The sequence below is a fragment of the Thunnus albacares genome, chromosome 12 (assembly GCF_914725855.1).
Source record: "Thunnus albacares chromosome 12, fThuAlb1.1, whole genome shotgun sequence".
Taxonomy (NCBI): Eukaryota; Metazoa; Chordata; class Actinopteri; order Scombriformes; family Scombridae; genus Thunnus; species Thunnus albacares.
Window position 1 is genome coordinate 11654256 of NC_058117.1, and position 13780 is coordinate 11668035.

Sequence of the window (13780 nt, forward strand, 5' to 3'; positions counted from 1 at the left end):
TTTTATGGGTTTTGCTTAAATATGCTGTCAATGAAAGTCAAGCCAACCCTTCCACCTGCAGGGGTCAGTAAAGGTCTGCAGGTCAGTTCTTGAAGCTAATTGTACTGAATGCACAGTGATAACATTAAAATCCATTTTCTCATCTTTAATTTTACAGAATACCTTTAATTATTCATTACTTTTTATTGAAGTTTGCTATTTGTGTGGAATTTTCTAACAAATCTTGATGATCATAAATTGAAAAATGATTCCTTTCACTGAGCTGTTATAAATCTCTTCTAAACTGTTCTCATCCTTCTCCAAACAGGTTGTTACTGTTGGGCACAAATATCATATTATATTTGTATTATTGCCTTTTTTGTGTTTGTGTAACCTCACGACCTCTGTTGTTTCCCTCACAGCAGTCACATCACCCTGTGAAATGATCAAGACGATCACCAGATGCAACATCTCAGTGTGTCTTTACCGTCACATTCATTCACTGTTTTTAAGCCAGTAAAGAAAAATAAATGAGTTTTGATTAGAATATTTTTCAGTTGGTTTTCACTGTGAGCCTGATAGTCTGTCTCTGTCCTCTTCACTGTTTGTACTGTGGTTTGTTTTGATCATTCTTGCCCTGAGAATAAAATCAATATAGATACTAGAAACATAAATTCACTGGAAACATAAATACATATATACCTGTATTTATATACACATTATAGTGTGAAAGTTTAAACGAACTCAATTCAGATTCTGATTCACTTGCCAGTACACTTATTGCCAAAACAAATTCATTGATAAGTTTTACCTTTTACTTTAGTTAGTTTGTGTTTTTCAATTAATGAATCATAAACTAATGTGTATTCTGACTCAATCGTCCTTAAACTAATCAATATCTAAAGAGAAAGGATCCCTAATTAAGGTCTAATTGTGCACATAAATTGTGAGAAATTCTACTAGTGATTTTTCATTTCCAGATGGTTTCATATGAAGGATTTCCCAGGAGTCCCAAAGAGAGGAAACTCCAAGTTTGTCTTTCTTATACCTTATGCCTCTGATTTATGCCTTATCTTATCTTATGCCTTATCCCTCCTTCTAAGGGAGTCTCGATCTCCAGGTTTTACAGCTGATTCTATACATGCACACATACAGTGCGGTGCTGAAGTCTGTTTTTATAGCTATAATAAAAGTTATTAATTAAAGACAAGACTTAGCCACCTTAGAACCCTTTTTTAATATAGTTTAGAGCTGATACCAAATGTCCTAAAATGTGCACTTTTTCTGTCTTTGTCCAAAAACAGATGCTGTGGTTTACAATATGGCTTCAAATATGCATTCTTTATTAATTGTAGAAAAAAAAACATTTAGACATTATATACAGGAATACTTGTGAACAAATTCAGTGATGTGATGTACGTCATACACCCCTGCACGCCCGCTCTGTCCATGTAAGCTTATTATGTAAACAAATGAAAACCCAGTCAGCCAGCTCCAACATGTGATGAGTTCAGGCAGCTTGCCAACATCCACACTGACAGCTTATTTATTATGTAATTTAGAAGTCTCTCAGTTTGCCAACACGCGCACACACACACACACACACACACACACACACACACACACACACACACACACACACACACACACACACACACACACACACACACACATCTGATGTCTGGTGCATAAACAAGGAGAAATGGAGAGACGTGTAGAGTCTAAAACAAGTCTTTATTGGTCAATATACAGAAAGCAGTGGGATGACCACTAAAGAGGGAGAAATCCCGACCATTTTGTTTACAAAAAAGAAAAAAAGAAACGGATATATAAAATAACTGTCTTGAACATTTTTACAGGGTTTGTTTTTATATGTAAAACAATCATTTTCTCTTTCAGAAGCACAATGTGACAAAGGGGGGACGAGGGGAAACAAGGCAGTTGTTTCACAATGATGACATCACAACCACAGGTGCTTAAAGGCCAAAAGAGGGAGGGAAAGGTGAACAGGAGACGTATTAGTAACACCCACTGATGCTATCCAGACATGAACGGGTGAGAGGTTTGGAGCTGATAATTCTGAGAGGGAATGTCAAAGAGATCTGAAGATACTTTTAGATCATTTGAACGATCATGAATTTACTCTGATTTTCTTTCAATTCATCTGTTGTAACGAGAAAACAAGATGGACCCATCATCAATAAAACATCCACTTCTGCTTGTCGTTGAAGTCTGCGTCTTTGTCTTCACCTGACTTTAAAGGGGAACTCCACCAATTTTACACATGATCAGTTTACTCATTACGAGAAGTACAACTCATGATTGTTTTTATGTGTAAAAGTCATTATACAACTGGTTTCATAGTGAACAGTTGGAGGGAGCTTTCTCAAGTCTGAGAAAATAACCCTGATTATGTCATCAGGGTTATTTTCTTGGCTTGGACTTGAGACTTTTTTTTTTAACAGAAAGCCTGTATGACAAACTGGACATGTAAAGTTTAAAAAGACATTAACCAGGCAGGAAGAGTCTAAGAAAAGATGCTGTTAAGTTGCATTATGGGAAGTGTAGGATCCAGTTTTCTTGGAGGCACTAAAAGTCAGGATATCTCTGCCTCTGCTGCTTCAATTTTGACCATTCTTCTTTTTTTAATCTGTCTCTTGTAAGTTTGCCAACTTTAAATTGCTGGAGTACCCCTGTTTCTGCCTACTGTTTTTTTTTTGTCGTTTTTTTTGTTTTTTTTACTGGGCCCATAATTGCATAGAGGGCTCCCTTTAATATGTAGTTCAAAACAAAGACAGGAAAGACAGGATATAGATAACATGACATCTTTTTATCATTTCATCTGCTGAAAAAAGAAACATAACGGATCTAACCCTAAACAGCAACGGCTACATTCGGCCACAGTATGGATAGATATGTTAGAGGACACAGATGCAAACAAACCCTTTTGGTCTCCAGCAGTATTTTAAAACCAACTTTACCCATTAGCTTAGTTGCTGACGGTTACAATGATCAGTTTAGCATTAAAATACTGTGGAGAAACCAAAGGTGGAATATATCGAGCTGTTAATAATCCTGATTTGTTCTGTATGTAAATCAGGACAAATGTGGAATGTTTACGATGAGAGATAAAGTGTTTCTCTAGTGTCCAGGCCTCTGAACCACAGCACTGTGATGCACGTGGAGAAACTCAGAGATGATCACACAGACTTCAAGGAAAGAAAAGTGTCAAGTTTGAGCTAAAGATGAAAAAACAGGATATACACTGAATTATACAGCTATATTAAACCGACCACACAGAGCAAAAATTATGTTAAAATATGCAAATGTTAAGTAGTTCCTTTCTTGTGTATCATACATCTCACTGTTAAATTCCTCCTCTGTTAATAACTCCTGCAGATAATCTGTTTAAAAAATAAACAATACAAAAGTAATCTGAGAACATATTTAATTGCAAATATTAAATGTTGGGTGAAAAGCCCACACTATACTTGTGTTTTTGTAAGAAATGGAGTGAAATGGTGTCACCGTATTTAAGATCTGGCTAACGACTGTTGTAAAGTTGCAATTAAATTTTTAGCAGAACAACTCCGGCTGATTCTGCACATATAATGAGAAAAGACTGTGCTTGTTTGATATTCATCATATATTTTGCTTCGTTGACTGTGATGTGAATAATAATGTACATGCTGTTAAGTTATGATCAACCAGATAATTGTTTTTCAGCGCTGTGGGACTCGTACAGTGATGCTGTAGTGCTGACTTTGTCCAGCAGAGGGAGATGTTTCATTAAAAATGACAACGTGGGACGATTCAAAGTGTTGTTGCCAGCAAATATTGTAAATCACTTTGTGGGATTTTCTTTTGAGTGTACCTGTAAGTGTGCATGAGGGAATGTCTGCATGTTGTATGTGTGTCTGTGTGTGTGTGTGTGTGTGTGTGTGTGTGTGTGTGTGTGTGTGTGTGTGTGTGTGTGTGTGTGTGAGAGAGAGAGAGACAGAGAGGGAGAGAGTGTAGAGAGAGAAATGATGAGTGTGTGTATGTGCAGATATATTTGCATTTGTGTATTTGTGTGTGATCAGTATGTTATGGAGGAACTGTCCCACTCAAGCTTCCCCTTCTGCTTCCTCTCCTTCGCCTCTTCGCTCTCCTCCTCTTCTTCCTCCTCGTCCTCTTCGTCACTGTTATCTGACTCGGTATTTATCATTCCTCCCACCTGTTCTTCATCCTCTTCTTCTTCCTCCTCCTCCTCACGCTCCTCTTCTTTTACCTCTTCATCGAGCGCCTGAGCTCCTCTTACATTCTAGAAAAAAAGTGTGATTTAGTGAAGAGCCCAAATCCAGTTTACATATGTAAAACAAACACAAGTGATCTCTTTTTGTGAGATATATCAAGAGGAATCAGTAGCCAGCTCATCAACATTCAATCACATCGGCTATTTTAAACATACCGGAGGAATAAAATGCCCGAAAATATCCTTAAATCCTCAGCTCAATTACCTCCATGGGGTTGACAGTGATGGTGAGTGCAGAGTTGTCCCAATCCACCTCAGGGTCTTTGACTCCATCCTCATCCTCTCTGGACCCCTCCTGATGTGTGGCGTGGATTCTGTAGACGCCGATCACCACAATCACCACCAGGGCGGCAATACAAACCACGATAACTACTGTGGCCGCGGGAGGTGCTGGTCCTGGAGGAGAGGCAAAAGATTATATAATGTAATATATTTTGCATCTTATTTTGCTGTATGGAGCACTGTCTGCCTTTTCAAACTTCATTGCTGAGATCTGAAGATGCAGCAACTCTGTTAGAGCAATCTGTGATCAGGCAGGTTGCAAATAAATTCCCAGTTTACCCAAAAAATACAAATGTCCATTATAATTATCCGTTGCACTGTAAAAGTGCATCTGAGCTCAGCTAAAGTAAGTACGATAGGTCAAAGTTGAGCCTGCAGGAAGGAAATCTAACTTGTTTACATGTGCAACAAAACATATATATTATTCTATGATATATGGTTCTGGGAATAGAAACCTTTGTAGACAGCTGGTGTAGAATCAGTAAGTACATGATCAACTATTTACATAATTATAGTCGTTATGAAAAAATATTCCAGTCTCTACAACGTTGAATTTTCACCTCATAATACCTTTAGCTTACCTGACATGTGTGAGTTGAGAGTGTGTATCATGAGTGGGTGGTGGACGGGTCTCATGTACTGTGGTTGAGCTGCCATATGGTTGACATGCTCCACAGGTGCTGAGTGGTGAAGAAGACTGACCTGCAGAGGCAGGACAAAGAAGAGCAGTATCCTCAGAAAACAGGCTGTAAAACTTGTGTGAGAACAGAGAGACGATGCAAGCCAATCTGGTGCGACAGGTGAAGACAGACAAAATAAACTAACTGAGCATTTGGAGGATTGATAATTATTCATGAAAAGACAAAAAGATAAAAGTAAGTGCATAAGAGCAGCAAGACAAAGATGGATGACAGATGAAAGGAAGAAGATTAAACAGCGCTGGACAGAGAAAGAAAGTAAAAAGTTGAAATATGATGCAAGATAGACATCAAACTGACCTCCAGGTTGAACTCGTTGCTGGTGTAACGTCCGTTGAGTTCAGAGCAGGTGAGTCTGAACTTTCTCTCGCTCAGAGCCGCAGGCCGCCCATTCCTGTAACGCACCTGCCTCAGTGCCTGCTCATAATGGGCCATGGAGTCCACACCTTACACACACAGGAAAATCAGTGTTACTACATGCTACAGTCTTAAACCTGTAATGTAGAAGACCTGCATGTCAGCCGATATAATAAAATAACTGTAATATGTTATGACAGGACTGATTTTATTTACAGCTGCGTTACAGGGGATAGAGGGAATGTTAATCTCCTTAAATCTCATGACTACTGTTCAAAGGGAAATCTATTTTTAAAAGTGGATCTTCCTTAAAGTAAGAGGTGTGTATGTCCTACCATATATTGATATGCCAGAGGTAGAGTTGGTAGCATCCAGATGTTTTCCCAACAAAGCACTGTGATGAATCTCCAGACTCTCTCTCTCAGGATTCAGTTCCTCCCCAATCACCAGGACATCACAGTAGTCCAGGTTATGCATCACCTCCATCACGCCTGGCCTGCGGGCTGTATGCACAAAATCCCACAAATATTTCTCATGTGTGCAAATAGTTCTACCTCAAAAAGAATTAAAAATATACATTTACTGTCATAACACAACAACATCCTAGCAGCACAGGCAGCCTGTCCACTCACATCCACCGAAGCTGTCTCCCTTCATTACTGTGCTGGTGATGTGAAGTTCTTTGAAGGGTGCCACACCCAGTGGGCCCCGCAGGTCGCTGGCAGGCCTGACGAGTCGATTAGATCCTGTAATGGTGATTCTCGGTTCACTAGGCGGCAGGACCATAACTACTGCCTTGATGTCCGGGATGGAGAGACACGTGTCCTCCCCGAAACACCTGACACGCAGGAGAGGAGAGGAGGGGACACATGACGCAACAGCTGAAGCTAAAAATCACATGACAGAGATTCCTAACTGGGTGTAACAACATTAGCTCCATGTTATTCGAGTAGATTAGACAGCTTTATTTATATGCGCAGGATAACCACTAATCTCAATATTATTATTTTCTACTTTTTTTCAAAAGTAGAAAATAATAATATATATTTTTGTATAAATATTTGTATAAGTGATGTATTTGTTTTCAGCTCTGAACCAAAAATTTTACATAATGCACCCTGAATTGTATTTGCTTTGCTATATACACCTTTTTTGTCTGTAAATTGTATCTAACAGCAACAAAATATTACATGTTAGATTCCCCATCATAGGAGACTAGCAATGTGTTGCAATAAAGTGAAGCATCACTTTAAAGTCTGAGGTGAGTACCCTTTGGAAAATAAGCATAATATGCAAAAATTATGTTTGCTTTTAAGGTTTAGGATGAACCCAGGTTTGTTTGAAATGCTAAATCTATTGACCCTGTGAATACTCAAGTGGCAATTATCACTGAACTACTCTTTCTGCTCGTCAACACCTGTAACACAAAGACAATAAACACAGCTATAAAACAACACAACTTGCTGCTTAAGAAAAGTATTAACAATGTGTAATGGGACTACATATTATTGTGTTTTCCTCAGTCATAGATTCAACATATCTGCTGACCGTAAAGCTGGATATCTGTCTTTATCTCGAGAGGGGCTGTGAAGGGCTGTCCAGCCTCTATTGCTGCTCCTCCAGCTTGCTTCACTTTATTGACTAGCACACGTCCAGGCTGATTTAACCTATCTGTGTTTGCTGCTCAACAAACAAACAGGCACTACACGACTGTAGAGACGGGAGCAGACACATACGAGTACATACGCTGCGAGACACATGAACAAGCGCTCACACAAACACATATGCAGCACACACCTAAACACACGCTTACTGTACACATGTGGGCACACAAGTTGTGTGAAGACTAACAAATACTTGAAGAGTGAGGAAAGCAAAGAAGACACACACACACACACACTTCAGCACACACAGATTCTACCAAGCATGCTACATTCAATGTTCCTCAGTTTAGTGATTTGAGAGGGACCAGGTCAGCCATGAGACCTGTAGGGGAAATCCAGATCACGACTGTGCAAACGCTATTAGAAAATCCAGCTACCAGTTAGTTTTAAATTAGCAATATACTACATCCGTTTTTAGCTAGAATATAAATCTATATTACAACTAACAGTCAATAACAGTTACTGTTGCGTAACAAGATACAAGAGTTTTCGAATATAATGGCTCCAAGAGACAAGGAGAAGTATTTTCTCTGCTAATGTGTTGTTAAATGAACTGTAGGTATCAGTTTACAGGATATATATATACATGGCTGCACTGTTACAGTTATATCATTTGGTTCATATTATGCAATGAGAGGGAAATAAATCCAATTATGTCACTGGAAACAAGTTATTGAGACAATGTAACGGATGTTAGAGAAAATGTCAGTAGATCAGCAAAAACTTAAGTATTAATCTTTTGGGTGTCATGAAAATCCACAGCAAATATCAAGAAAATCCAGCCATTTTCAAGTATGCTGTTTTGGACCAAAGTGTTTGCAGATTTCGTAGCAATGTGGTGAGCAGATGTCAAGAGGTTTTCCTCCACAGAAGTGCTGGACAGAGAGACAGACATCGATTTCCTAAGGATGTGCTGCTAGTGGGCAAAGTGGACAAAGTCAATTCAATCAAGTCAAATCAGATAAGATCAAACCCAGAGACAGACCCCTAGAAAAACAGAGACAGAGAACAAAAGTTAGAAGGAAGAGTTAGATGCAAGCACTCAAGTCTTTCTAATCACCAGGAGGCTTAATGTCCTTAATTGGCCAGCTGGTGTGTTTGTGGTTTAATAGTTTTTGCACTAATGATCCATCCTTTGCCATCTCCCTGCGAGTTTTGTGGTATAAAGACAGACACATCTGACACAGCCTCCCCTTAAATGTTTTCACCACCAGCCCTGTGAACTTCTACAGGATATTTGTTTACCAGCTGGTTTAATGCATTAGGTACGCACCATTTCACATTAGTGTCCTAAAGATAGTTATAGACTTTGCACTTTGTAAAGAGTTAAGTCACAAGAGTCATAAAGAATGAAGATGTAAATCTTAACATGCAAGGTAACCACTAACTCTACATCAACATTCACAGTAACACAGTAACAAGCTTTCTGCAAATCATCAGTCCCCGTACCTCCCAGTGACCCACTGAACATATGAAGCAAAGGAGAGAGTGAATTATCTAATGTTAGCTAATTCTAGGTGATGTACACAGGAATCATATCGTATATTTCCACTCTACAACCCGTGTGATGAAATACCACTGAGTCATGTAAACATACAAATAAAGCCACATGGTACACACACACACGCACACACACACACACACACACGCACACACACACACACACACACACACACACACACACACACACACACACACACGCACACACACACGCACACACACACACACACACACACACACACACACACACACACACACACACACACACGCAATATGAAGCAGCTGATATTTTAAAGTTTAAATTGATCTGCTACTGTTTCCAGCAGTTTGGATGTAAATAAAATGATTATTGTAGTCTTTGCCATTCTGCTGTACTTTTCATCAACATGTATGAAAGAGAACCAGGTAATTAGTTGGAGAATATAATAATAATATTCACTAGAACAAACGTCATTGGTCCAACAGAACAGTAGTTGGCTGTGAACATGGACGTCTATACAAGCATCATCGAAGAAAAAGGAAATGTGTGCCAACAGAAAATCCAATTTCTTTTAAGGGGGGAAACAGAGATAGGTTTGAGATGTCCAGTGCCCAACTACTCCAATAGAGCTGCTCAGTGACTGTGGTTGAACTGGACAACTCCAACTAATAAAATGTGTAAATGTAAAAATGTGTGAAGATGTCTATGTGTAGGAGTACTCACTGTACAGTGGTGGTAATGTGTAACCGTCGGAGACCAGGCGTAGGGAACTGGCGAGAGTTTATATAGGAGACTTTGGTCATGGCTGTATTGATGCTGTCCACATCCTCTCCTTCCACCACCAGCACAGACTGTGCAGGGTTAAAATGGAACTGGAAACAAACACAGACACAAAAACCATTTATCTTGAAAGCAAACAAAGATCCTGATTCAATTGAGAGATATGATGGATAAATACACCAAGATGAATGTGCCTTTACTGCTTAATAGTTAAATACGGTAGTTATTTATTTTATTTGACTCTCTTATTCATTTTCTCCTTGATCCTCTTAATTATGTCTGTGTTTTTATTTGATTGTAATTCTCAGTCTCTGTGAAGCACTTTGGTCAACATTTCCTGTTTTCAAACGTGCTCTACAAATAAATTGACTCAACTTGACTTAGTGTGACACATGAATCCCAAACTGGACACAGTGTCTTACTTCTTCTTTGCAAAGGCAGTTAGCAGTTACTCTACTTCTAACCAAAGGCTGCAAGTGTGGAGTCTGTGTGTGTGTTTGTGTGTATTGGTAAACTCATCTTCATTTTTCCACGCACCTTGATGTCCTTAGCAAGGCTTTCAAGGGAGTTAATATCAAGGCCTTCTTTGCAGGCCTGCAAACAGGAGATAACCTTCTGGGTTTCAATGCGGCCTGGTCGGATTGTCAGACCTGACAGGCTGCCATGGAAATACTGGGTGAACCTCGGGGTTGCTACTTCACCACCTGATGGGAAAGAGGGAAGAGAGAGGAGGAGAAGAGAAGAGAAGAAACACATGCAGGAGAAGTGAGATAAGAGAAGGTTAAGGGCAGGAGTGGAAAGTGAGAAGAAGAAGGGCAGAAAAGGACAATAGGATTGAAACAGATTGACAACATCATGTATTATGTATTTTTCCAAGGGAAAAACACACACAGTTTTCTGAAAATAACATCTGTGAATCTGCTTCAGAAAAAGCTTACAAGCCCCAATAGATAGCAAGCTATGAAGAATTTAGTGGTTATTTTTTCCCAAGTCTACAATGGAGGTAAGAAAAGAAGCATGTGAAACAATTCTGACTCAAGTTCTGACTAGAAATAGATGTTTTTAAATTGTCTTGACACCGAAATTGCATTTTTCTTCTCATGTACATTTGTATGTACATTAGAAATCAGGATATAAATGTTAAACTGCTTACTGTACTTGACAAATGCAAATGTTATCAAAGACAGATGACAGTGAACAATTATTACCATTCACAAAATGCTAATAATCACTCTCAGTCTGTATGGCTTCACCCACATTAAATATGTTGTGGGAGCAGGTGGCAACAACTGTGTAATATTACTGAATAAAGATAAAAACCTACATACACGAGAATAGTTGGCACTGCATGAGTATAAGCAAGTCTGCAACAAATATTGTATGATAGACTTTCAACACCTGGCACAACAGCAGTTATTTTGACACTTCCTGTCAGGTTCACACAAGGAATTTGATGCATGAGGTGACAGATGTAATGCGTGCTTGACCTGAAATGCTCTGCAACTGTCACAGCAAGTAGGAAGCACATCCTTTCATACAAAATAAATGGAACCTCTAGTGCAAGCCAACGCACTGGCACAGTCTGAGTGTTCAAGGTATCAGAGCACTGAAGTCTGTGGGGTCTGCTCCATCACAAATTCAGTCAAGGCCTGACATCTCCTTAAGGGGTTTTCTTGGTCCTGAGCGCCTGATGTTCCTATAGGGCTGGGGCAATTTCTCAAATTCTGATGAAGTGTGTCATTTCGACCAAGTCATATAGATCAAGTCCACTTTACACAAATTACTTTCAGAGTGAATTCCTGAGGTCAGCTATGGTTCGTACATTTTGAGAAATTCTAGCGATGGGTGACATTTAGGTTAAGTCTACTTTATGCAACTGCTACTACTTTATATACCAGACTTTAACATACATGTGCTTATACTATATATGATATATACCATATCAGTCAATTGCAAATATGTCACTGTGGCTTAATGTGAGCTTGTGGAAAATACCCTGGTTCTCTAAATTACACATTTACATTTAGATAAGACTCGCACTTTATACTTACACATTTAAAATTTAAATATCTTATAATGCACTTTATTAACTGAAATATCTGATTTGGACAATAATCTACATACAACAATAACATTATTGGGTCATTATTTTCAAATGCCAAGTAAATTGGACAAATGTTTCACTTTTGCAAAACAAATGTTTACTGTATTGGTACACAGAACATTCATGTTTGGTAATGACATTAAAGTGACAACTTACTTACTCACCAAGACTTAAATAATTAAGTTTGTTAACTACCAACAACTGGTGATTTTATTTTTTGTGTTGAAAATGACAAATTCCACAGTAAACTACACTGACAATCAATGCAAAACATCTCTTTAGAAGTAGAAAAATCCCTACTGTGGCTTTTGTTGACTTAAAAGTTTTCCCTTTTGTCATCAAACAGCAGACATGATTCATCTGTTGTAATATATGCTCTTGCATGCTCCTTTTTCAAAGATATTTCCATTAGCTTCATTGTTTATGCTCTTGATCTAAACATATTTCAACCTACTGAAAAATCACAAATTCCCTACTGTCCTACTGAATATGAAAGTGTTTGATTGTTGAGTTGATGGTTTTAAACACACTTGATCTTTTTATTGTCATCTGGAAAAAAATGGAAACAATAACAACAAAAACTCAGAAATTTTGTTGTAGATGTTACTAACTCAGCCAACACAGACTAAAGCTTCTCCTGGAACAGAACTATTCTGTATAGCGGGTCTTGGGGGGGAAAGGTAGACAGATATTTGGAACAGCAGCTACCAGCCAGCATGCAGGGCTGGAGGCTTCTACTCTCTCAGCTCTGTCAAGGTGAATCATACAGGACTGTTTACACGTATGCAGAGCTGAGAGAGAAGATCCTGTCAAAGAGACACTGAATACTGCCTTCAGCACACTGGGCAGCAAGAGAGTTTCACTGCACATTTTGCAAAAAGCGAGGTTGAATACAAACCCTTTTCAATAAGTATCTGTTTTCATATATTCTTATTATTTATAACTAGATATGTCGAGGAGAAGAAGAAAGTTAGGCTATCTACAGCACAATAATAACATGTTAATTATTAAGTAACTTTACAACCTTCTCCTTTTAGTCAGAGCACCAGTTCAGTGTGTCATTATGTTTCTGTCCTGGAGCTGTGAGATGCAGGGAAAACTCCAGTGGGTGGAGACGAATGATGCTGATGAACAATGGTGCAGTTTTAGGATGCAGCTCATGTTCTCCAAGAACCATTAGGTCCAACAACCTATGTAAACAGCAATAACCATGCAAACAACATTACAGCATCTGGTAAGCTTTAAAACAGCAGTAAATAGAATCAGTTTAAACAATCCCACCTTCTGAGGAAGGTTTCTTAACTCTGTTTAATGAAGGCAGGGACAGATACTATGTGGAAGTTCATCCACACTCACTCACCAACAAGCTGAGTGGCAGTGAGAAGTTAGACGAAAATCTTTGCTCTCTCAGTGGTCTAAACAGTTCATGAGCTTCATGACACTTTTTGATTGTTCTGTATCTGTTTGTTTTGTGTTTTTATGCAGGTCAGCTTAGCCTCAAGTCCAAGAACACACAGGTGTAACAAATTCTCTCGCTTTTTCCATCCCCATTTCACTGATGACGACTTTTCTCTGCTGCAACAGTTCAAGGTGACACCCTGAAGCATTTTTTGCAATTTTACTTTTTGAAGACTATTTTTCAGCTATACAGTAGGACATCCAGAGAATAGTGACACAATGCAAAAAAGTAGCATATTGTTGAGCTTTGTCAGTAACTGAGCACTAAATTGCTGTGGTTGCATTTTACTGTAGCACTTTAACCTCATCCACTCCCTGAGGACGCCGGCGTCCACGGGTCATATTACTGTCTTTCAGAAGCTGTAGCGCCCTCAGTTTTAAAGCTACAGTGAAGATACTTGTATCATATGAAACTAGGGTTAGGGTTAGGGGGCTAAATAACACAGTTAGGCTAAATTTTGCTGAGGGAAAAACTGGCATGGCCATTTTCAAAGGGATCCCTTGATCTCTCACCTCAAGATATCTAAATCAATCTCCCCTTTACAGAGATGCCCACTTTATGCTAATCCCGTGCAGTTTTGGGAAAAAACCATGCAGTTTTTTACAAGCAGTATAAATGTGTTATTCTCGCCTATTCTAAAAATGGCATATTTGAATATTTCTGCATACTATGTTCCCTAAACA

At 38.8% G+C, this 13780-nt stretch overlaps 1 protein-coding gene across 1 annotated transcript in view; it reads right to left on the minus strand.

The window, feature by feature from the left end:
• Nucleotides 1-1694: 1694 nt before the first annotated feature.
• clstn2a (calsyntenin 2a) overlaps nt 1695-13780 on the minus strand; it is a 168904-nt gene continuing 156818 nt past the window's right edge. Inside the window, exons 11-18 of the mRNA XM_044367344.1 lie at nt 10072-10238; nt 9478-9626; nt 6243-6448; nt 5946-6113; nt 5554-5699; nt 5137-5257; nt 4479-4669; nt 1695-4282 (exon numbers count right to left, since the gene is read on the minus strand). Coding sequence (XP_044223279.1) covers nt 4058-4282; nt 4479-4669; nt 5137-5257; nt 5554-5699; nt 5946-6113; nt 6243-6448; nt 9478-9626; nt 10072-10238 — 1373 coding nt within the window. The 3' untranslated portion in view covers nt 1695-4057. The remainder of the gene's footprint in view (nt 4283-4478; nt 4670-5136; nt 5258-5553; nt 5700-5945; nt 6114-6242; nt 6449-9477; nt 9627-10071; nt 10239-13780) is intronic.